This window comes from Marmota flaviventris, chromosome 10, assembly GCF_047511675.1.
Source record: "Marmota flaviventris isolate mMarFla1 chromosome 10, mMarFla1.hap1, whole genome shotgun sequence".
In the NCBI taxonomy this organism is placed as follows: domain Eukaryota; kingdom Metazoa; phylum Chordata; class Mammalia; order Rodentia; family Sciuridae; genus Marmota; species Marmota flaviventris.
The window spans coordinates 89,355,426-89,382,569 of record NC_092507.1 but is presented as its reverse complement, the minus strand read 5'-3'; the positions used below and the strand labels follow the sequence as shown (position 1 = coordinate 89,382,569).

The following is a 27,144-nucleotide window of genomic DNA, read 5'->3' as shown; positions in this document are numbered from 1 at the left end:
AGAAGGAAGGATGCACTTTGCCTCAGGTACTTATTTATATCTGGTGGCTTATCACTGTGCTATTAGCATAATACCCTCCTTCAGCAATCTTGGATGATCTGAGATTCACAATTAAAATATTTTTCTAAAATGGAAAACTGACAAATACAATGTTTGAAAATTTTAAGTACTTGTAAGTTAGAAAATTGCTATATAATTGCCTTGATGGTAGTTGCAAATATTTTATACAGTTTTTAAGATCTACCCTAAGGCCTAAGTCATTAGCCTTTATTTGGTTTATACAACTTTTAATGTTTATTTCTCCACACATTTATTTTTAATTTTATTTTTATTTATTAATTTATTTATTCTGGTACTGTAGATTGAACCCAAGGGCAATTTACTACTGGCCTAGATGCCCAGCCCTTTTTATTTTTTCAGATAGTGTCTTGCTAAGTTGCTAAGGGTTTGCTAAATTGCTGAGGTTGGCTTCAGATGTGATCCTCCTGCCTCAGCCTCTTCAGTCTCTCAGATTACAGACTTGTGCCACCCGAGTTTTAAATGCTATACATATTTTGTTTTTGTGTGTGCATTAATTTAAACATACACACACAATCATACACACACACACACACACAGCAGTAGACAGAATAATATACCCAGTGCTAGCTTTCTAATATATTACAATTGAGGAGTATATAGATGTCTAATATATATAAAAGAAATAAAAAGTTATTAATCATGATAAAATCCCCATCCCCCCACCCCATTCCTTGGGGCACCTACAATCATGAATAGTTTTTTTAATAAAATACTTAATTATATTTTTATATTTATTAGTATTTAAATATTGGTAGTGTTTTTGCATGTTTTATTTTCATAAATTACATCATACTTGACATGTTTTTCAATGATATTTTTATCCTCTCTATTGTCAATATATTTTATTCAATTTCATTTATTTTAGAAATGAATTCCCACCCCCACCCCCACACACATACACACTTATTGTGATTCTGAGAATTAAATCCAGGACTTTGCATGTGGTATGCTAGTGCTCTGCCACTGAGCTGCACCCTCAACTCTGTTATTTTATTTCTTCCTTTTCTATTGAGAAGCATTTAGATAGTTTCCTGATTTTCCTATTTTATGCATAGGGTAACTGAGTGGTTCTTCTTACATACATGTGTGACAGATGCTGTATACTACCTAAAGAAAAAAAGATCTAAATCACAGGCTATGTATACTACTTTTAACTTTAGTTATATTTCCAATTTATTTATGGATTTTCCCATTTATGATACACAAGCACCACATTTTTGCAGATCTCAGTCAATATTTTCAAAACTTTGAATTTTTTCTTAAATTAGAGATATAAAATTCTTTCTCTTTCTTTCTTTGGTATTGAACCCAGTGATGCATTACCACTGAGCTGTATCCTCAGTCCTTTTAATATATATTTTTTTTAACTGAGACAGGGTCTCAATAAATTGATGATGCTGGCCTCAAATGTGGGACCTTTCTTCCACTTACCACCTACAGAATCACTGAGATTGCAGGAATGTGTCACCTTGCAAGCACATTTTCTTTTCTTTTCTTTTTTCTCTTTTTTTTTTTTTTTTTTTTGATGCGGAATCAAACCCAGAGCCTCCTGCTTGGTAGGCAAGTGCTCCACTGCTGAACCATACTCTCAGCCCTGAATTTCATCTTTGTTTTAATTTTCATTTATCTGTTATTAGTGAGGTTGAATATCTTTTTTAAATCAAAGTATGTAGTAAAATGAACTGCTTCTACTACTTCAATTTAATAAAAACTATCTAGATTTTAAATAATGTAAGTGGAAAATTATAATCAGAAGGTAGGATGCTTTTGGCTGTATAAATTGACTGTGCCAAGTCATACACTACAGAATTTGTCTGTATGTATATGTACTCCACATGCTTTTCCACAGATTTTTACATTTCAAATTCAAACCTAGATATTGCTGACTCTATGTCCTTCAATTAATTCAAATTCAACCTAATTAAAACCAACAAATATTTTGCCTGCTTTCTCAAAAGAAAAAATAAATAAATAAAACCACACAACAGATTTGCTTTATGATTTTACTATTTTTATTACAGATCCATCCCTTTGTTTCCAAGACTTACATCTCAGTTATGCTATAATAAGCCACTAACTAATCAGGTACAAACTTCAGCCAAGTTATTCTTAAAATAGATATAGAAAGAAATATCTATGTTGAAAATGAAAATTTAAAAAAATATATAATTACTTCTGCGAGAGGTCTAGGTATACAAGTAATTTCATACCATCTTTCAGTAATGTCAAGAATGGAGATAATCAGGATCTGGTCATAAAAGTTCCCATGAAGACTGTTCTATCCCAACATCAACACAAACTAGGATAGGGACAGGGTATTAGGGATCCTACATTGGCAGCAAAACCTTGAATCCCAATTTGTGCTTCTCTAGCCCTGTGAGGCTGTCAGGAACTCATGTTCTTTACTCTCTGAGTAGTTTCTTCTGAAGATAGCAAATGCTCTAAGTGGAAAAGTGGCCTTAAATGTTAGGGATTTACTTCCCATATCTTTTTATTTCTTTTCCATATGTTATTATGATGTCAATAGGATAAATAGTAGATCAGTGGTGTTCCAGTGTATTAAAGAAGTTGTATTTATATTTATTCTGATTTTTCCAGTCATTGTCAGTGAGAGGCCAGGTCCAAATGATCTAGTCTTGCATACTAGAGGCATAAGTCCTGTGTTTTATTATTTTTAAATATAAAATTATTTCTTATGTAAAGTATTCCCCTTATGCCTTTGAAATCGTATGTAATGTAAAGCCCACCTTCAAAACGCAAGCCCAATAGATTAGTAATTGTAGGGATACCATATGGATTTTTAAATGAGTATTTAAAATAATCCCTTTGTTATATAATTTCAATATGGCTGCCATCGATCTCTTCCCTCCTTGTTTTCACATGCCATGCTTTACATTGAGAAATGAAGCCTAAATATCTAACCCCTAAATCTGAGCTGGTTTTAGTTCCTTGCTTCAACAAAAGTGCAGTACCTATGAATCCTGGGATTTCTCCGTAGAAGTTATTAGCCCCTGGGATATTGTGTAGAACCTTCTCAATTGATTCTGAGAACTGGCATCAACTGCAGCCATGGAAGTGAACCACCTTGGATATGCAGTCAAGTTTAATGACATCTGACACCAATTGTAATTCTTAAAAAAGAATTGTCACAGAACTATGACAGTTAATAATTTTTTTTAGCTACTAAATTTTGGTAAAGGTCAGTTTAGCAACAACTGATAATCAATATGTCCTCAAAGGCTTTATCATCAAGTGAAGAAGACACAAAACTATAGTCTAATGACCAAGTGTTGTGAAATTATACACAAGGAATTATAAAACATACTAAGAGACAACTTGAGAGAAGATACTAGGGACCTAGTAAAGGCTTTCTACATGAGTTGGTATTTAAAGTAAAACTTACAGGCAGAGTAAAAATTATCCAGGTAAAAGAAAACCAGAATAGCATTAAGGAAACTAAAAGTATTAAAGTTATGATGTATTCAAATTATTGGGAAACAATGGCTAAAAATGACACTGCATTGGCAGTTAGGGGCTGTATCATGAAAAGTTCTTCATAAGCCAGCTTAAGGGGTCCACAGTTGACAGTGTAAATGATAGGGAGCTACTCTAATCTGAGAGGCAGCATTGCCCAAATGGTCTTTAAATAAATCATCTATAAACTGCAATTGAAGAGAGAAGAAAAGAAAAATCGGGGTTAAGGCAAGGGAAGGAAACCATTGTAATAATTCAGAGGATAAAGAAGGAGACCCTCACTTAATTATAGATGGAGAAATGAGATGGATTTAGTGATATTTTAGAGAAAATTAAAATTAGATTTGTGATGTATTGAATTTAAGGTCAAAGAAGAAGAAGAAATCAGGTGTGACTTCCATGCTTTTTACTTCATAATAGGGAAAAAAAAAATCATGTCCAAACTCATATAACATGGGAAAGATATTGATTTGAAATATTGAATTTGAAATATCTATACAAAATTAAGTAGTGACATCTAGCAAAATCTTGAATATGTAAATATCCTGCATGAATTAATTAAACTTGGAAAAGTCACTCAGTTGTTCACTTTTTCATTAAACGGTTATGAAGTGACTGTCTGTTGTCAGGCCCTATTCTAAATTCTTAAATTAGAATAGGACACCAAGCAGACAAAGACTGTTGGTAGAATATATTCCAATAAGGGAGAAAATAGAAAATTAATAGCATATAAACTGATAGTAAACAGATAAAAATGGCCTGTGAATTTAGACAAAGTAGGTAGGAGAGGTAGGGGATCTAGATGGAAATGTTTTAAAAGCTATCAGGGAAGAGAAGTTATTCTCAAGAAACGGTAAAAGAGCCAAAGGCAAAAAATAAAAGTGTGGCAGTACTCTGACAGGTCACGGACATTAGGAAATAAATTAATGGCAATTTTCATTTATATAATGAATGGTGAAAAATGCCTAAGGGATTATATTACCTGATGGATAATTCTTAATTTTATTTTAAAATAACAAAGTCTTTTAATGTTTGGTAAAAGATGAAACCAAAATAGTAACAGCATGCATTTTTTAACATAATGCAACATCTCTGAAATGCTGAGGCTCTGCAAAATATATGAAAGAAGTATATCATAAAATCTTTTACCAAAAGAAGATGAAAACATATAAAACAGTCAACTAACACTAGAATCCACTACATAATTGAAAACTTACATTTGTAATATTGGACATTTTTAATGCATTTTTTGTTGTAAGTGTCATGTATACACACAATTTCACAAATGTTTGTTTTTACACAATTTTGTGTATTAGCTAAAGTTTTTGTAATGCTACGTAAGTTTCAGAGCAAAGGGAAATTTTGTGCCCATTGTAGCCACAAAAGGCTTACTAAACACAGAAATATCAATTTTCTTGTATGTGCATTGAAAAATTCAAGATTTCTAAACCTATGTCATATGCCACATTTTATAATTTGTTTTAAATTAGCTACAGTCATCAACCTGAAATGACAGGGAAAACAAAAGTAGATATACTATAAGTGCATCTTTCCCATAAAATGGAAACTCCTGACTAGCTAATGTAAGATAGGAGATACAAAGAGCTTCATGGATTTTCTTCCTTGCAAGGAGAAATGCTTTCTAGATTGCTGTGCACAGATACATTGTATAATATGACCTGCACTGTCATCAAATTGACTATAAGAAAACATAAGAGGGCTTGAATCCAAAACAAATGACTAAAAGGAATAGTTAGAATTATATTTAAGAAAAAACAAAGCAATTTTATGACTTTGTTTTCAAAGGCAAAGGGAGTAGCAGGGTATTGCTGAATTTGTGTTGTTTAGTTTACAGCTTTTATTTTTCAGAGCCATGTTTAATACAGCTTTGATTTATTACTGAGCTTGATTGTTCTCTACAAATGACTCAGCTTTTCTTATGGCAAGTATGTTGTAAGTAAGCTAAGATCATCTGTTTTCATTTGTATCATAATTACAATACATTACTTACTTTAGATCTCTAAATATTATTGTCCTCTTCTATCACATGTTTCCTGGCAAAGTTTCATAAAATTTGTCTTCTTATTATCTCCTGTTACAAATGATATTCCAGTGCCATAAATGTAGAAAAATAGAGTTAAAGGGAAAAATGTGTGCCCACATAGAAGTCTTGTTGCAAATACCATGTATGAATGACATCAGAATATTTTATTTCCAGAAAAAGACATTATTACTATGGCAAGAATAAATACCTGTTGAATTTGAAGTGATAAAATTGATATGATTATGTTTTTGTATTACTATTTTGTATGTCTGTTAAATATAACTTTTTATACTCAAGTTTGTTGTACTGCTTAATAACTGAGAGGTATAAATGTAAGAAAACATGGTAGAAGATACTTTGGAAATAGAAAAAAAAATCATGTGTAAATGCAAAGAAAATAAAAAAGTCATATTTAAAGAACAGGCAATAAAAATGCACATTTATATTATTCAGCTGCCACAATACTGTAAATTCATTTTCTAACTGTGCAGTCATGTGGAAGATTTTAAAGTGGTGCAAAATAAAACTTCCAAGAATTTTTTCAGTATGAATAACTGAAAAAATAGGGTGTTTTTTTGTACATAGATAAATTAAAAAAGATATAAAAAGATATATAAAGAAGAGATGTAAAAAGAGTAAATAAAACAGAGCTTCAAATATGCCCCAAGAAGTTATCCCAAAGATTGTCAGGCATAACTCTGCAATTTTACGTAAAACCTTCCATGAAAACTTTTTTTCTATTTCTGCTAGAAAATAATGGGAAATTCTAAATATGGTTATGGTTGCTAGGGTTATCATTAAATGAATGGCACCATAAGTAATTCCACCTTCTTTCTATTGTTCTGCAATTTACTTATTATGCATAATCCACCTTTTCAAAAGGAATTTTCAGATTTAATGTACTTCATGTCTTCTATGGTTTGTAGAAAAAAAAAAACAACTCAAGTAATCATTCACATATGAATAAATATTTGTAGTTTGGGGATAAACATAGATGTAATATGAGGTAAATCTTTGGGGATTCTAACTTCAAAAGTATTTCAATCCTAACTGTGTTTCTTGCTTTTTTAAAAATGGATTATTTTCTGTGAAAGGTTGGTGGAAATTTTGTATACTGTGTGAGCAATTTCTCTTCATTTTTATGTGAAAGTAAAGGGAAGCTCTGTCTATCTATAGTTCTGGTTTGCATATCTTAATTCTCAGGGAGCATCATTTCTAGAAAAATCAACAAAAGCTAAGAGAACTAAAGTTACATTGCATGCCAGTGGTGTTTCAGGGTGGTGGCCAATCCACACCACCTTTTGATCTTAGAACACCTTGGGGCTTCAAAGAAATGATGTTTGAATATAGTTAAATGATGCAAAGTGAGTGAGAGAGTTAGTTTGCCAATTGACATTTCTTACCTCTTGTGAGGCAGCTATTCTTTTTTTTTTTTTTTAAGCTCTAAAAAAAAAGAAAGAAAAACACTTTCAATCAATCGGTCATCACTGTTTTTTTTTTTTTTTTTTTTTTCCACATAAAATCATGTCAAGAGGGAATTTTTATTTCTAGGTCTGGATGTGTATGGGGGGGGGCATACTTCAGTTTGGGAAGACACTAATGGAATATGCCACTTCCATTAAAAGAAAAATAACCCCTTTTCATTTATTTCTGCATATGTTTTCAGATTTAAAAAGAAAGCCCTAATTCGATAAATACACAATATCTAACTAAAACTATTTCAACAAGGTATTCATAAATGGGATCATACACATCTATAAATGATGTAAACCACTACACACATCTATAATAGTTTTTAAAACGTGGGCTTTGACTAGAAAATATACATTGGCAGTCTGCACCGCAAACTTTTGTTTAAAGCACTAGATAGAATATCAAGTCCTCTGTCAATGACAACAGAAGGTTCCAGTGAACTATTTGTTTCATAACCCTGTCTCTAGCTGACTCTACTTCTCTGCAGCTCAAGTTGCCAGCAAATGCTGAACTGGAGCATGAGAGTCAATCTTTGTTTGGTTAACAAATTCCCCGAAAAATATCCCCCCCAAACCCCCAGGAGCAGTAGTGATGTCATATCCGTTGTCCAGGTCTCCACACCTCCCTCAGCAGTTACTCCCTTTATCTTTTTCTTGGGTCAAAACTTTTGAGGTGGGCTGGCTCTCTAGCAGCAGCGGGGGAGAGGATAGACTGGGACGCGCCAGTTGGAGGAGCTTCAGCACCTCGGCCAGCGCCCACTGCAGCCCAACCCACCCACTTGAGCTCCCCGACTCCCTGCTCTGAGAATGCCTGCGGAATGATCGCCCCCCAGGGCGGCTGCCGCTGCTGCCGCTACTGCTACCGCTGCTGCTGTTCCTGCTACTGCTGCTGCCACCGCCTCTGCCTCCACTCCGCTCTGACTGGCAGGCAGAAAGTGCAACTGACGGGGGAAAGGTCTCTGCAGTGAGTGGAGTGGCTACATAAAAGAGAGTAAAGAGGGGGCAAAAACCCAGATCAGAATGCAGGCGACGTCCAACCTTCTCAACCTCCTGCTGCTGTATTTGCTTGCTGGATTAGATCCTTCCAAGGTATGGACAATATTTTGACTCTTGTTTGAAATAAATGTGCAATATGTAATAAACCGACCAAAATGCAAATAAATATGCCAAAACCAGCACAGGAGACAGCTTTCAGCTACCTTGTGGTGTCTGGCGCATCCCCACTGCTTGGAAGATAACAAGGTGAACTACCGGAGGAATAGCTCCTCAAGGTAGAGTCCTGGTGTGAGTGGGGGGAGGGACCAGGAGCGAATATAATGTGTATGGGCAGCGGGCAATGCGGCTCTCGGGGGAATTTAGCTTATTCCGTGTCCAACTGCTTGATGTTCTCTCCTGAAGTCGGACGGGTAATGCAAAGGAGTTTGCAATTGAAACAATGCCATTTATAAACATTAGGAGATGGTGAACCGTTTCTTTGTTGAAAGCAGGGAAACGTTTTCCAGCTGATGCTGGTCAATAATACTCCCATCGCAGACGTGCTGCGGTTTGTGTCCAAAACATTTGGGATGCTGCTTGTAACACACACGGCAAAACGGCAGAGATATACTCTCTGCCATGGCTAAGAGGCGTCAGTGAAAGGGGCTTGTGTTTGCTTCTTTCTTTTCATTAAGGAAATTAGGAAACACTGAGGAAGTTCTGATTTATCAGTGAAACAGGAAGTGAGAACCTTATCAAACTAAGGAGGGCAATAAGAAGGATGAGTCCTCTCCTAGCTGTTGAACTCTGAAAATAATCCAGTACTGGCAATTAAAGTGATCACTAAGCTCCTTTGCTAGAAAGTCAGGAAAATATGGAAAAATATTTTCAGATATATGTGAGAAAAGTCAAGTGTGGTAATTTCAAGGCTTTCAGCATTCTAAGAAAATCATAATTATCTGGAATAAGTTGGAAGCATCTGGGGAAAAGAATGAGAGAGCCAATTATTTTTATTATTTTACTTATTTAACGGTGTAAAAGCAATTTGACAATCTTGGGGAAAGGATGCTATTTATAAAAACTATCTAAAGCTGTATTTTGGAATATTGTAAAGTTGTTTTTGAAGCTTTACATCATCTGTGTAGTGTTAGAGAAATTCTTTCCTTTCATAACCGAATAGAACTAAGATTTTGCCAACCAAAATATAATACTGTGGTCATTCTATTTCTAGGCCTAACATAGTATATAGTGAAAACTTAGTATCATGTCATATGTACTCACAATTATTTCTGTGCAGTTTCATATTTAGAGATATCTGATGAAAATAAAATCATTTTATTTCAAAGCTAAGGTTGTACTACACTTTCATTGTGAAAGCTTCACATGGAGCGTGATTTCTATCTTAATAATCTTAATGGCATGTTTTGTATACTAAGATGTGGTTCTAAGGCATTCTACTCGGATGTTATAGTGTTGATTCTGTTTTCATACTTTTAAATCATTTCTTTTTGCCTCTGCATGTGTAGTGGCATATTTCACTGCCAATCTTGAATGATTTTTGGTTAAAACTTTTGAACACATTCCATAATATAGCTTGCTTGAAACATTATTGATAATTTTTTAAAAAATCAAAATTAATTACTGAGTTCACACAGAAAAATCACTTAAAATAAATATTGTCATTCTTTGAAAATTCAAATCTGTGGAAGACTAACAGAGCAATGGAAGTGCATCAGAGGGAAAGAGGAAGGGAGGGGAGAGATTAGTAGTGGACACTGAAATCTGCATTTGTAAATGTGTCAATATTAATCCCACTATATTACTACAATGCACTAAAAATGTACCTATGTAGAACTTCATTAACAATTGAATGTATGATCTTATTTTTCTGATATCTTGAGTGCATACATATCTTCATTGCTTGCCTTCAATGCTTCCAAGATTATGTGTATGTATGTGTGTATATATATATATATATATATATATATATATACACACACACACACACATATAATCTTTTGTAAATATGGAGAATTTCCCAAATAGACAACCCATTCTTCATAAATATGATCTTTTTGAGTTTTGATGAGTTTATTTCTGCATATTAAGTGATATAAAACTTTCTAATTTGGTCAGACTGAGTGTGAATGTTTGGCACAACTGACCTAAGAAATCCAGGGAAGGAAAGTAATACATTAACTTTTCAAACTGTCCTTCTAAGCTTCTAGATACTTCAACATAGTATACAAAGAACAAAAGATGATATATTGTTGAATACCACATATCACATTATTGGGAATATTAAAATGTAAATAACAATATTTAATTTTATTGGTATCAAAATTTTGAGGGTTTGTAGATAAAATATTCCTTTTCAAAGGATGAAAATGCTATTTTTGTATTTTATCAAACCATATTTGGTTACCAAACTATATTGTCCTCCTCAAAAATGAATTACAAATTGCATCATTGTGTTCCCAAACTAATTTTCACTTTGGTTATTAACTACATATTTTCTCAGATTTTATTTACTATTGCTCCTAAGGGCTTGGAATTTTAAAAATTCAAATTTATTTATTTAACAAGTTGGAATTCATACAAAAATTATGTCAGGTTAAATTTAAAAACCCAACAACATAGTACCACGGAAAACCACATTTGTGATGCAAATAAGCAATAGTTTAAGCAATAACACTTAAAAAAGCAGAAATTCTAACAGCTGCTTTTTTACATACTCATATGTTAAGACTATTATTTATTATCACAGAATTTCAAAAATATATTCATTTTTCTTTAAATATAATTCTTATTTTTATGATTGTTATAAATATATGTATAATCACTCATGGGTAATCACAAACTGATAAAATAGGACAGCTCTTAAAATTGAGCAGTTTGTTTTTTTAAAGTATAGGATTCCATACATATCAAATATTCAAAATCTTACTAAGTACCTTTTGTATTTAATATACTGAAAAAATAGTTTGCTAAGAACAATACCAACTTTATCTATGGAAGACCACATAATATTTGCATTTATAATGATTTTTTTTTCCTGTGGTTGAAGTTTATAGATCTTATATGACAGTTTTGTTAAGTGCTTAAGTATCGCCATCTTATGGTTAGCTTGAAAGTCAATTTTATTTTTAAATTCCAAAGAAATGACAAAGCATCTATATTCACGATGAACTTACTTTCAGTGTGTACATACTTCCTTTTATGTCATTTAGTACATCAGAAAATTAGCAAGATTAATATTTTCTTCCAGCAAAGGAAAGCAATTCACTGCTAATTAATTATTTGTATTTTTGTGTAGACATATTATTGATTTTTCTCTTAGGAAAATTATTTCAATTATGTTTTCTTAATTAAAGTCTGATTAACAAGTTTCCAGTTCCTTGTAGAAAAACTCATGGGTATATCACTTTGCCTATTTTAAGAGCTGTCAATTTCCTTTGTAATGAGTGTTTGAGTTATAGGCAATATGCCAAATCACCATTCAATAAGTAAAATTTTATAAACTGAAAACTTGCAGGAATTTGTTTATTGTTCGGTTTCATAGGGAAAAGGCTATTGCAGGGCAGGAAATTCCTGATGGTGGCTGCTAGATGGCATCTCTGTGCTTTTAAACTGAAGGCATTGAGTTCAGTAATGACCTTGATAGTAGGAGAGTGGACTCCTTTTTTCTTTTACAAGATTTTTAGCAGGCTGTTATTTGAACATTGTAACTAAACAGTAATTCCTGAGAATCAGCCATGAATTTCTCTGCTTTGCAGAGCTGAACTATGAAAAAAGGAGGATGTAAACAGGGCTGTACAGCTTTCAATTAGAACACATACTCTGGAGTCAGACACATGGGGAACAGTTAAAAAAAGGTGGTGACATGGGTATATCCACATATCATAGTGACTGTGGGACTTTAAAATAGTCGTAATCGTGTGCTAAAAATATTGCAAAATGCCTTACCAGGGGAATTATGCTATACTGAGGAAGCATTCACTATCTTCTCACCTAGAAATATATTAAACTTCTCACCATGATACTCACACACTAAAGGCATAAAATATAACAATGATTCAGCAATAATGTCCAATACCAAGCTGCTTTTTCTATCCAAAACAACCTAGGCAATTATAACTCTTGCCTTAAATAAGAAAGTTGCTAAAAAATCATATAAATATGATGGGGACTAGGATAACATTAATAATTGTGTTGTTAAATGTTTTGTAATGCAATACACCATAATTGTCTGTATTTTTTGGTATTGCTTAAGACAATAATAAAATATTTAAGTTGCCTAGAGGTTGCTTTCATACATGAATCTTGTTAAAGTTCCTTCTCTCACAATTTTTAAATGAAATTGAAAAAAAAAACACAAAAAAATAGCAAGATACATATTGAGATGACTCTAATTTCTTTTGAAATCCACCTTAAAACTCTATTTTCCCCTGAGTCTTCTGTGTGCTTAAGCCATTCTCTACAGGATAGGATCAAACCAAATTAGAACAGAGAATATGGATCAGTGGCATTTAGCAAGACCTATAATTATGCACTGGTGGACCCTAATATGATAAAAACTGGAGAGATCAAGGTAGTCCTTCTATGTTTTGAAAAAGCAGAAAGCTTCCTACTCTCATTTTATCTCACCCTCATTAATCTAATTAAACTTTTATTTTGGAAAAAGTATATAGTTTTTCTCACTCTTTCTCCAGGCAGGTTGAAAAGGTTAAAATGGTGAAGCTTTCCTTCTTTTATCTTCTTATTCTCTGTATCTATGAAGTTGACTATTGTGTTGATTAGTGCGTTGCTGACACACCAGGTAACATGCAGGGTCTCTCATTTCTAATCCCTACTTTGCAAGTGATGACATATACATTTATATGACTTTGGGGAATCTGTGATCTCAGGGCTCCATCCATAAAATCAGCAGTCTGGATAATCTAAAAACTTCCTTATTAACCCTAGAATGACTCTGTTTAATAATTAATAATATTTGATCCATTAACCAGAAACAATGAGTTCTTTTGTGAGGTTTACTTAGTAAGATCATAGGTAAGAGACTTGTTGATGAACCTCCTAAATATCATGAGGTTTTATTTTTTTATGTTTGGCATTCAGATCCTGAAATTTCCTACTTCCTACCACCCTTCTTGTTTCCTTTATCCACATGCTTGATACCCATTCACCTATCAAACTTTGCTCTCTGAAAAAATTATTTATCAATCTAGTACTGAAAGCCAACATTTTCTACGTCAGTTATAAGTCTGTTACTGAAAAGTTCTCCAGTGAAAAGTAAAGCAAAAAGCTATTTCCCATATTGAAAAATTTGCTGGGTATTATTCTGAAGAGATATGGGAGGTATTAAGAAGGGATACTTATAAAAAGCAGTACATATTCTTTCGTGGACTCTTCCTAAGCAACCACATTCTTTCATATGTATTTTAGAATTAAAATTATTAGAAAATCTTTCATTTTTGTACTTGGTACAAAATGAGACTGGGTAAAGCTGTAGCCTAGAGAGTAACTGAACCCAGGGGTGCTTAACAGCTTAACATTCTCAGCCCTTTTTATATTTTATTTAGAGACAGGGTCTTGCTAAGTTGCTTAGGGCCTCCCTCACTAAGGAGTTGAGGCTGAATTTGAACTTGTGATCCTCCTGCCTTTGCCTCCCAAGCCACAAGAATTACAGGCGTGCACCACTATGCCGTACCTGAATGATTAATTAACCATAATTTTATTTAAAAATAAAACTCAATTGGCTGTAGAGAATTTAATAAAGAAGAAATGAAATCAAAATGTTGTCTCAGTTGGTAAAGTGAGATTAAAAGGAGACACTGGTGTTATCTGTGCAAGTATATACATGTAAATAAAACTGTTTCCTTGTGGCATTAAAGTATTAAGGTAATATTGAAAGTATTTAAACACTCAATGTCCTGGTTTAAATCTAAAGTATGATGTTCCAATAATAGTCCTTAAACATTTTAGTCTAAAATTGGTCCTCAATTTGCTCAATCTGTGCCACTTACCAATTAAAACTGCAAAATATTTTTTTATGAAGTTACACCATCCTGACATTATTTTTTTAAAAAAAATTTTTTAATTACATTCATGAACTAGTAAAAAAGCAGAGGCTTTCAAATTGGCTTTAAGTACAACAGCACAACTTTTCAATAGTCAACCTGTCTGAAGCTCTATTTTCATAACTAAGGAATTGTATAATGGGAATGGAACTATACAATTATTGATGATATTAATATATGTGAAAATTTGTATTTTAAACCATAAAGCTATATTATATATTAAAGATACATGACAGTGAAAGGTGCTTCGTTCTTGCTCTTACCTCTTCTCAACTTTGTTCTTGCTCTTACCTCATCTCAACTTTCAGAAAAGTGAATGCCAAATAAACTTATCAGCACAGCCTCTCAGAACTAGCCTATAATTTATCCAAAGCTCTAGTTTAAATTTTTTACCTTAAAATTTATGCCATACTTATATCGAATAGGGCACTTCTTACAAATCTCTTAAGAAATAATGCAAGACCCAAAGAATGGTTCCATAATATCAAAGTTAAATCACACCAAGAAAAAAGAGTTTTTAGACTAATCATAGACAATCATATTTTTAACAAAATAATCTACCAAGGGATAAAACTGCTTTTCTGCCCAATGTGCAAATTATGGGCTTTTTGTGTCTTTCAAAGTATACCAATTATAAAGTAGTTTAAATTCTTGTGGGGATTCAAATATAATCTTTAAGAAAGAATGTAAGAAAATGGATTTTCTCAAGTAACTCAAAATGTTCAAGGCAAAGAAGCATGGAGAAAGAACACATTGTAGGTTGTAGTTTTTTTTTTTTTTTTTTTTTTTTTTTTTTTTTTTTTACTCTTTATTTCTTGAAATGCTCTCCCTCATCCCTTTGTTTATACCTTTCTTCTCTCAATAGAGACTTCTAAAAGCCCTTGACATGGTCTTGATCCTCATATGTATTACCCACAGTAATACCACTTCTGCTGAAGTTGGTAATCTAATAGCAAATTCACCTGAGTAACTTAAGAGTTGAATATTATCTCAATTCAACCCTTATAGATAATATGAAGGGTAGAAAAACATGCTATGAACTATGTAATATCTCAGGTAGACTCTACTCATGAGCGACTAATATGCTAAAAATGTATAAGTTCAAATATACTTGTACACCAAACCATAATGAAGTTTCATTTATCTCTGTTACTTGCTGTAAGAGGTTAGATAATTTGGGGTATCTGAGAGAAAGAAATAACTTAAGATCAACTCTGCCATGTAACTTTAACTACACTAATAATTATATTCAAAAGGTTTTTGAAGTAATCTTGAAAATTAGTTTCCTAAGAATATTTATCTTTTTATGGCACTAAAAACAATGTATGATAAAACATATACTACATAGCTATGCCTTCTGTCATTTCCATACCAAACCTTCAGAAGAATAAAAATAAGTTCAGAGAGAAGAACACAGATGCTGTTGTATTCATGATTTTACCTCTCCCTGGAAAGCTCTCTCTTTTGCCCATATGTTAAATTTTTTACCTATATTTTAAGATAAAATTCAAGTATCACTTCTTCTATAAAGTTTTCCCTGACACTTCTTTCACTTCAAGAAAAGCTAACCCTGATAAACTAAAACTCTAGTAAGAAAAGAATTGGGTATTACTTATCTTTGAATCTATAGCTATTGATACTTTCCAATCACTCTTTTTTGAAAAGAAAAAAGGAAATTTATTATACACTTACTACTTTCTTTTTTAATTGGTGTTTATTTTGTTTTATCTTCCCTGCTAAATCATAAAATATTTATTGCATTGTCTCTCTCTCATGCTAACTTCTAAGGACAGGCTTTGTGTCTTGGTCATTATCTTGTTCTTTTTTATATAACAACTAGTGCAAGATTTTATTCAGATAAGATATTTAATAAATATTAGATGAAAAACAAATAAAGAAAAAAACAAATAGGTCAATGAACACCTAAAAATCTTTCAATCCTTGGATAAATTGCATATGATGATAATCTCAGTTTTTAATTCAGTCTTACAAACAGACTAGATTTTAAGTACAGAGAAATTAGGATGACTTTAATAACCTGATTTTCAAGGGCTTAAAACTTTTATATCAAGTTATTTATCTTGACTAATGTGAAAAAAAGTCTCTTTTTTAAGTTTTGTATTAATTTCCTGCTCCACATTACCATCCTTAGTGCTAAGTTTGATTTGTGGTAGTGCTCTGACCTTGAACAACCTAAAATACTCAAGTGAACAACTTGATGTTTCATAAGGTTCACTGGCAAGTTAGTCTATTCTTCTATTTCTTAGCTATTATATCCACTTATTACAAAGGTTTGTGTACTTATATAAATTTATAAGTCTAAACAGTGTAAATATGCAAGAATAAATTTTAATACCTTTATTTTATGTAATGCCTTGGCTTCATTGGGTAAGTCAGTATACTATCTGTACCTTTCCATCTCTCTTTAACAACTGAGTTATTTCTTTAAGGATCTAAAGTGTTTTATTGAAAGTCTTCCCTTACTCCATATTCTTATACTAGTGCCACATAAAGACAGACATTATTGCTTCAATATTTCTATGACATTACAATTTGTGCATAACATCACCATATACAAGAATTTGAATGACTAAAAACAAATATAAGTGTAGTGAAGGTACATTTGCCTAAATTATAACTTCTAAACGTTATCAGATTTAAAAGTTTTATAATTCACTTGGTGGGTTAAAGTTCTGAAAAGAAATGTCAGTAATAACATTGTTTAAACAGTACAAGCAAACAGCTATCTAGATAACCCCAAGGAGTGGGCATAAATTGAATAGACAATCCTTTTAAATTTTCCAACTAAGTTGAAGATGATTAAGAAGCATTATCCCATGATGGTTTAAATAGCATTACTAGGGGGACCAATTCCAGATGGCAGGATTTCTTCAAATAGAGAATAAGGATCGGAAATGTTGATTCACTGGCACCAAAATGTCACCAGTGAAATATTGCCTTACAAAAGAAACCATCACTTCTGGGAATGATCTATGTCCATGCCTGTGTAGGGAACTGCTTACACTGGAATTAGTATCAGTAGTGAGTATTTTTCACATAGTATATTTAGTGGGTACTGATTACATCTTTCTACATATCGTTGTAGTTAAAAAAAATATTTTCTGGCACCAGACTCACTGAATAGTTTATTGTATTTGTTATTTACAGTGCTACATGTATATTCTGCTCTTTACAATTTGAATGCTAGACAAAGAATAAAATAACTCTACTTTGCCATGTACCTTAAAGCACTCACTGAAGGGATAAGCAGGAAAACATGTGTAGAGAGTTACAGAGCTCATATTGTAATATAATGGATCAAAACTGGGCAGAAGATATTTGAGAGGAAGGAATCAAGTGAATGGAATGAATTGACACTTTATTGATGGTTCCTTCCATTCGTGTAAGAGCACAGTGACTTCCCTGCCAAAGAAGAAAAGATTCCAAGTCCAAATATTTTTCTTCTAAAACAAAAATAAGACTCTACAAAGTGGAACAATTATAAATTAATTTATGTGTAGCTTGAAGGTTAAAAATCAAATATAGTTAAAAGAAAGAGGAGTTGAAGGGAGGTATTTGTTTATACATTGGGGGTGGTTTGAAACTCTTAAACATGGAATATATGCTTGCTTATATGTAACATTTCAATGACGTTTATTACCCTCTACCAACACCACACACACACACACACACATGCACACACACAATGATTGGATTAATTAATCTGAGACCTGTAAGTAACTATCAGCACTCACTTTTGAAAGAAAGTCTTTATAGTTCAACTATACTTTCTTAGTACAATGTAATAGAGGGAGAAAAAGGCAAGAAAACATTATTAAGCTCCTTTTCCTTTCCTTTTTTTTCATCTTAATTTGCAGAGAGAGAAGCAATAGAAACTTGATTGCATTTTGTATATTTGTACATAATCATATTGGAAAAGACACCGGTTTTTCCTCTCTCAAGAGAGTCAACCTAAATAATATTAATTTAGCATATAAAATGAAGATATTAGAATAAAGAAACCATATCAAGTCAGAGAATATCATACAGTAAGTAGGAAATTGGAAACCTCATGTTATTGCAGAGAGAATATTAAATTAAGAGTTAGGAAGGTTGGAACTTAGTGTCAGATCTGCAGCTATCTAATAGTATGGCTTTGGGTAACTTACTAAAGTTGGTGTTTTTTGTTTTCTCATGTACAAAGTGAGCATTTTAAGCCACCAAATGCTCTTTTATTTTGGTGAATCTTCCTAAAATGGTGTCCATTTATTTCTCAAAACGTAGTTCATCATCCTTTCCCTCCATTTTCTTCTGCTCATGGCTTCCAAATTATTTAAATTGAAGGTAAAAATCTAGGCCTATTTTATTTTGCTGAAAATCAAAGTTAATGTCATGTATAAAATACTTGCAATTTGATTACATATGTATGCTTACACACATATACACCCAAATCTCAAGGATTATACTACATTTAACATTTTTATGTATTCCTTTTTTAGCTTTTGCAAATTTAATTGAAAGATAAGCTAGTAAGTGGAATCATGTTTTTACTGTTTCTATTTTACAAACATTAAAACAAAAGAGATTGATAGAGTTACAAGAGAATAGATCATCTATTTCAATTCTGAAAGAAAAAAACAAGAAATCATCTTAATAACATAACTGATGAATGCTTAACTAGCTTCTTTCTACATGTTTCTGATATTAGGAAGTAGGAATAATCAAAGTATTTAATTTGTTTTTAGTCAGAAATAATTGTTTAAAGTTTTTTTAAATGAAGCTATTTTCTACTACTATAATTATTCTCTTGGCTAAATATAATTCTTAAAAATTATGAATTTAGTTGAAAAAATATTCTCCCAAATTATCTACATTCTAATTCCCAAAACCCATGCATATATTACCTTAGACAGACAAAGATGTGCCTAAATTAAGGATCTTGAGATAAGAAGATCATGATGGATTTTCTTAATGGATTTAAAGTAATCAAAATGGTTCTCATAAGAAGACTGGAGGCTTTGAATCAGAAAATGATGAGGGGATGACAGAGGGAGGGATGGGAGAAATACACTGTCAAAATAAAGAAAAGGGCCACAAAAGCTGATGAATTCAGGCTGCCTTTAAAAACTGGAGAGCCAATAAAATGAATTCTTCCAAAGAACCCTCAGAAAGGAATGTAGCTCTGCAGACACATTGATTTTAAGATCATGAGATTATCTCCTGACTTTTTTAATGCCAGAGCTATAAAATAATAAATTTGTGTTGTTTTAAATGATTAAGTTTGTTGTAGATTTGTGATAAAAGCAATAGAAAATGAATACATAGATCTATATGTATTATCAATAATTAGTAACTATACTAGTGATTGTGTTAGCTTTCTATTACTGTAAAAAGTTACTTGAGATAATAAAGTTATAAAGAGGAAAGGTTTATTTTGACTCATAGTTTGGAAGTTGCAATCCATGATCTTTTGGTCTTGTTGTTCTTGGGCCTATGGAAAGGAAGCACATCATGGCAGGAACACCTGACAAGCACAGCTGCTCACCTCATGGCCAAGATATGAAAAAAAAAGAAGAGACTAGCACCCATGATTGACTTTAAGGACACATTGGCAGTAACCTTTCACTAGAGTCACTCCGAGAGGTTTTCCACCACCCCTCAATCGCATCAAGCAGTGGTTCAAACCTTTAACACATTTGCCTTTGGGAAACAGCCAAGATTCAAACTGTAGAAATAAATGATGTATAAAAGCAAAATGTAATCTTGCAAATAATGCTGATAGTATATACTTATGATAAGATTAAGAAGACCATAGATGTGAAATTACAGTGTAGGCTAAAAAAATTTTTGAAGGCTAGATAATATAGAAATGAAAATTCTGCTTCTTGAATAAAACCTGAAGTAGATCACAAATAAATGCAATTGAACTACAGAACAAGTTTTTGTTTTCCCTAGTTGATATTTATATCATGCAATTTATTTTTTTGCTTTTGTCTGCCCATAGAATCTCATTTATAACCTAAGAATTAACTGATTGAAATTTCATTTTTTTTGCTACTATAGGACTTTTGAAAGCACCTGATTTACATTATTTACATTGGTTTTGAAATCTACCTTCTTTGGCAATGAAAAGACAAATAAATAAATAGTTGGCCTATTATTCAGTACAATGACTAATGCTTATTCTTCTCCTCTTTCTTCATTTCCAGCATTCAAAATTTGATTTACCAAAGGCATTTGACAAGTCTTAAGATGAAAGTAATTTTGTTTAGAGAACTAGTACATGTGTTAGGCACAATTGAGCACCCTATGACTATGCAGTGGTATTCCACAATACTAAAGCAGGTGCCCTTTTTAATACAAAGTTCAAGGGGAAAAAATGTGCTGTTGAGTTTGCTTATTTAACCTCAAATAATACAATTTTGGTTTTTGGCATTAAGAAAACATGTAAAGTGAAGAAAGCAATTAGTTTAGAAATGAATGCTTCTCGATGATTTGAATTATCACATAGGGTAGCATAGAACATTGATATTCATATTGTCATAATTTTTTAAACAAACACTCATGACTGTTACTCGTATAGGAATTAGAAATAAAATAATTTTTGAAAAGCAAAGTTTCTACCCTAAAAAAAGTCCTTCATATTTTCTCCTGGAGGATCCATTTAAGTTTCTTGGTAATTATAGTACTAATATAGCACTACTACTTGCCGCAGTCTGGCTGCAGCAAAATAACCGGCGGGGGAGGGGGGGAGGAGCAACTTGTATAGATTGATACAGCAGGTGTGGGAGCCTTTTATTGTAGGATAGGAGGGGTACATATACATTCCACACAGCTTATCTTAATTAACATAAACTAGATACAGCAGTCAACCAATAAGGAATCTCCACACTTAATGGCTCATACTTCACAAACCACTCCCTCTGGCAAAATACCAGGCGCCATCCTGACTTGTTTACAGACCCTAACAACTACAAATATGTCTTATGGCAGAGATTTGTATCACATATGGTAGAGGATGGAAGGTGGGTATTTATATCAAAATGGGGTACAAGAAAAAATATCCTGGAGGAAGAATAATTAGTTAATCAATGAAGGGAGGAAATTGTATTTTATTAAAATACAGCAGTATGAATGAAGTCACAGAGATGTAAAACAGCACACAAAGTACAAAAGAGTTTCTTATGTGACTTGAGTTGTATCATTTCAAATTATGTAAGGAGCAGAATAAGTTGATGAAGATAGAAAACAAACAGAAGCACTGATGGCATTAAAAATGGGAAAGAAATTATTACCCAAAGAGTACAAGACTTGACCTATTTTATCAGGTTAAAAGTATTTCTTTCTTTTCTTTAGTTATCTTAACAAAAACACCAAAATAATAAATCAAATAAACAAGACATAATTTAGTTGTTATCATTCCAAGTCTATAGAGAAACAAAAACAATATATAAATGTGTGCCTATAAATGAGAGAGACTGAGAGTCAGAGAAAGAGATAGAGACAGAGTCAAAGGGGATTTATTAAAAAGAACTGGTTTGTGTGATTATGGAGGCCAACAAGGTACAAGATCTGCAGCTGGCCACACGTGGACTGGGGAGAGTTAATGGTGCAGTTCTATACAAAGTCCTGCAGGTTTGAAACCCAGGAAAAGATAATGTTTCAGTTCAAGTTTGAAAGTAGGAAAACACATGATCCATTTCAAAAGCAGATAGAAAGTTAAAAATTCTCTCTTCCTTGGCTTTTTTTTTTAAATTCTATTCAGGTTTTTGAAAGATTGGATGAATTCCTTCCACATTAGGAAGGACAAACTGCTCTACTCAGTCACCAATTCAAATATTCATCTCATCTAGAAACACCCTGAGAGACACACTCAGATTAAGGTTTCACCAAATATCTGGGCACTACATATCTCAGTCAAGTGAACACATAAAAATCATTATATACATAATATAAAACACCATAGTAACATAAAATTTATCTATATAGCTATATAAAAAGTGCCTCTTTATTATCTATTTTCTATCTAATTTGTTCATATATACCTGGCAGGCTAAGTTTATAACCATCTATTTATTTTAATCAGCAAAACAAAATTACCTATTCACCTCAAGATCCCTATGATTCCATCATGATTACTTATGTCTGCCTTGTACATGATACTTGTAACTGAAAATTATTTGCATTGTGTTTCACACAAACACTGCCATGTATGAAAATTATTATATGACTTGATTATTAAAAGTATTTTAAATCCTTTTGTACCAAGTCTATTTTCAGGGTGGCTTACCCTAAATAAAGAATCTTCTATTATATTTTATCTGGTTACAAGATGTTTCTGCCTTGGTGAAACTGGCCTTCAACTTTGCATTGCCTAAAATTTTAATCAGGTGATATGTTGGTTTCAGATCCTTTTGACCAATATTTTTCATGATTTCAAGTTTATCTATCTTGGTCTAAGAGAAATTTATTTCTTTTGCCTTTCTTCTATCCTTTCTTCCTTCATTATTTACTTTTTTCTTCTATTCCTTTTAAAATACAACAAAATTCCACTGTCATGTTGAAATTTAACTCAAAAGTTCAAAGCATGTAAAATAAGTTTACATGTTATAGAAATCACAGCAAAATGACTTGGGTAAGCCTTCAGTAAAAGCTTGGAGCCAATGGTCAATACCATAACTGCATTGCAGGGACTTAACAGTCAAAATGTTTCAGTGTATTTTTAGGATATATGCCATGTATCTGGCACTATCTAAGACATAGCAGTAAAGAAGACACAAATTCCTGCCCTGATAAAGATTAAAGAGTAGTTAAAAACAAATGATAAGATAAGTGGAAGATCTTAATACCTTACATGGGAGTAAATAAGACAGAGAAAAATGAGAGACAGTGACCTGTTGTGTGATAGGGACAAATGATCAGAATAGCCCCCCCCCAGTAAATGTGATACTTGAGCAAAGACATGAAGAAGTTGATGGAGTATCATATAACTATATGGGAGAAAAAAATCCAAGAGGGAAATTTTTTATTTCTTAATAAAGCAAGAGCAGGGCTGGGGCTATAGCTCAGTAGCATAGTGCTTGCCTAGCATGTGTGAGGTACTGGGTTTGATCCTGGGCACCAGATACAAATAAAATAAAGGCATTCTGTTCTCTACAACTACAAAAAAAATTCTTTAAAATAAATAAATAAAGCAAGAGCAATGTGGCATCTTTAGGAAGAGACCTGGGAGCTAGTGAACATCAATTAGAATGAACAAGAAGGAGGCTAATAGTGATTTAGAAGAGGCCAAATCAAGTCAATCCTGTAGGTAATTTTAAGGCTTCGAGTGAAATGGGAAGGTACTATGGGATTTTGAGCAGAGCTATAATATGATTTGTGTCTTAAAAGGAGCATCTTTGTTTCTGTGTATAGAGTTTAATTTTGGTGATAAGAGAAGAATTAGAGAGACCAGCTGGTGGTATAAAATAACCAGGTTAATGTTAATGTTAGCTAACAAAATTTGGCTATGAATCAGAAGTTGGAAATGAAAGAGAGTCACTATGGAGCATCCTTAGCTTTCTAGCTTGAATGGACAGGAAGGAAATATGTTTCTTGAGAACAGAAATATTAACATAGGAGATAGGAGTTTGGTTTTGGACATGTAAGTTTGAAATATTTTAGACATCCAAGTGGAATTATAGTGGAGGAACTTGTTATTTATAGTTCAAGGGATAAGTCTGGACTGACTATATCAGTTTGAAAATCATCAACATACGGACAATAGTTAAACCCGTTGGACTAGAAGGACCACCAAGAGAAGGAGCCAAAAACTATGCTACAAATATTTAGAGGTAAAAAGCTAGAGAGAAACATGTCATAGACACCAAGAAATCCATAAGGTAGGAGGAAAACTAGAAGAAGTTATGGTCCTGACAATAATATTAACAAAATGTCTTGAGGAGAATTAGTCATTAAAACTATTAATTTTTCACATGTTCCATAAGGGGTCAAGAAAAATGAAAATTTATCAGTATCTTTAAAAATGGAAATCGGTGGTGACATTATTATGTGGTTTAAATAGTCTAATGGTATAAAATAATAGGTTTTTAAAATAAAGTATGCAAGAGAAGCAATTGGAGAAAATAGCTAAGAACAAAACTTGGGAAGAGTTTTGCTGTGAGGAGAAGTGTTATATATCCAGAGAAAAATAAAGTATGAGACACACTTGTTTTGTGGACATCTTAAGTGGGATAAATAAGGACATGTTATAATGCCAATGGAATGAATGTGAGAGATCCGTTTTAAATAGGAATGTAGAGACTTCCTCTATGAGGACAGGAGAGGAAACAAAATATACTAAAGAAATGATGTTGGCACTTTTGATCAAGTCAGTCCTGTAGAGAAGAATGAGAGACAGTGACCCGTTGTGTGATAGGGACAAATGATCAGAATAGAGTGTGAGCAGGGAGTGTGAGCAATAGGAAGTTATATTTTTCTCCTTTTCTCAGTAAAACAAGCAGCATGTGCAGCAGCTGAGAGTGAGAATGGGCTATCATTAAAGATAATAAAAGAATAACGTGCCAAGCCTTGAAATTAGGAGCAAGAAGATGGACAGCTTCTCCACTGCCTGGCTCACTAACAGAGGAATATGCCAAAGTGCTTCAGCGTCCTTTGGGGCAGCTGTATACTCAGGGGAGAACCAGGTTGCCACAAAAAGTAAAAAGGTAAAAGAAATATTCAGAGAGCTGAGTAGACATGAGAAAATGTCACTAATGATTGATTGTTGAATTTCTTACATGTTGCAGTCTGCATTAAATCAATATCAAAACTTTCATGTATATTGAAAGACAAGCCTTAGATTTCCCCAGGAACTAGTTATTTTTTCACTGATCCTATGAAAAGCTACAGCCAGCCCAATTCTCTCCTGATGTGGAGAATGTACAAAGCCATAAACTAGTTGGAAGGCATCCAACAGAGATTTTCACAGAAGGTGGAAAGATGTCTCACTTTTTCCTTCTTCCTCTGGGTCACATTTATCCTAGAAGGCCACACTCAGGGAAGCCCCATCCACTGAGTCTTTAAGGGTATATTATGTAAGTAGGAAAGAAGGACATAGCTGACAACCTTACTGATTCAACCCCACCTTGAAAGTTCCCACTGAAAAATTTTAAAGCAATTTTAAATTTTAAAGTGCTGTAGATTGATGTGGGGGGTGTTCCAAATATCAATAATCCCACAAGGAGAATTTACTGTCTCCACCCCATCAAATAGATGAGAGAATTGGGCTCACTTTCATTTCTCCCGTAAATCCTGAGACCAAAACTACAATTCAACTTCAATGTATTATATTAACGGAAATAAATTTGAGGTTCATTATATTTAGCAATTTATTTCTGTTCTAGCATATGCCAAAGGAGAGATGGCTCACATATGGCTCTTAATCTATTATACAATGTCTTTCTAATCATCCAACAAACATAAAAGAAGAAAAATGTTAAGTTTAGTTTTCTATAACTAAAGCAAAGGGAAAAAAAAGATCCATGTGGCAATCTCCAGGAAGGTTAAATAACATTTTGAAGTTCTGGTTCCACTGACTAGCATTTAGTAATTCCTAAGTAAATAGTAACTTTATGTTTCAGTAAGTTAGGATTCAAAAGATATTGCTTTTGATATATGTGCTGCCAAATCTGTAACTGGCATTAGTATTTCAGTTCATTTTATATAAGGTTATGTGTCTCAGTACATGTAATGTGAAAAGAACAAAGTAAAGGCATATTTTTTGTTTAAAACCTTTTTCCATTTCTAGCCCCTTCTAATAACGTTTTAATATTTTTAGATTAGCTTTTGAAAAAGTAGTGTCAAAGTGTTTATATTTAAGGATGAAAAGAGAAAAATAACTCCCAAAGACCCTTTTAATCAGAAAAAAATATCTGTGGGAATAAATCAAGAGCATAAAAATAATTAAGAGAAAAAAATAGATAACCAATGATTTCCCAAGAGAGTTGACCATGAGGAGTAAAAGGAGACAGATTTAAATGTTCTTTCTTTACTCACAAATGCTCTCTGATCTCTTAAACATTGTTTCTCATTTGCATAAGGTAGGAGAGAGCTGAACTCACAGATGAACTCTCAGGTCCTTACCAGTTCCAAAATATATTTCAATTTGACAAATCTCTGCTCAGCATATGTCCAATTCAACTCTTCCACAAGCTATAGTTTTAGTTTGTTTCGACTTTCTATGCTTTTTCTGTACTCAGAGCCCATTTGGTATTTATCCAGAATCATAGCAAGTGTTTGAGAAAAACAGACATACAACAGATCTTCATTTCAGTGGACTTTGGTCCAGTTGCTAAGCCAAGTAGAATAACTCAAAGAACTCACAGTAATTAATTAAAAATAGCCAGAATACCATATAATCAGTTTCTAGATTATCTAAGAATTTTCCTTACTGATAACAAGGGAATATGTTAAGAATGAGTAAAGGATTGATTGCAATGGCTAAATTAATATGATGTAATTACAAGTTCTTTTAGACTATTCTTTTTTGGTGAAGAATGTTTACTCTATCTCTTGTTCAATTGTTAAAACTCATAATTTGTATAATTACCATTCAGATGTCCAGAAAGTAATATGTTAGTTTTACAATTACCCATTTTTTTATGGAAAACATTGTTAAGAGCAACTTATCCAGGGAGGGATTTGAGTGTATCAATGTGTCAAATAAGATGTCCATGAGCCAAAGGGATACAAACTACAAGGTCCCCCTGCCTTCCACCCTGTGTTATTCTTTCTAAAGTTTTCTTTACTATCATGCTGAGTAAATTTATCAGTGGCTATATCATTTTCAGAAACTTAATATGAAGGAAAGAATGGAAAAGTTATCTTTCTTGAAGTCTCTGATATGGTAAAGTCTTCATTTGTTTTTAAATATAGGGAATACAGTATGTATAAAGAGTATAACATGGTTCAAACCTTATACTATGAAGTTGAATTTTATTTCATGTCTACTTAAGTGTAGAATCTCGATAAATTATTA

The 27,144-nt window shown here is 32.7% G+C and overlaps 1 protein-coding gene across 2 annotated transcripts in view; it reads left to right on the top strand.

Annotated features, from left to right (window-relative positions):
- The first annotated feature begins 7,995 nt into the window (after positions 1-7,995).
- Positions 7,996-27,144, top strand: part of Olfm3 (olfactomedin 3) — a 203,950-nt gene continuing 184,801 nt past the window's right edge. For both annotated transcript variants that reach the window (XM_071618762.1, XM_027943146.3), the window contains exon 1: positions 7,996-8,160. In XM_071618762.1, coding sequence (XP_071474863.1) covers positions 8,092-8,160 — 69 coding nt within the window. In that variant the 5' untranslated portion in view covers positions 7,996-8,091. The remainder of the gene's footprint in view (positions 8,161-27,144) is intronic.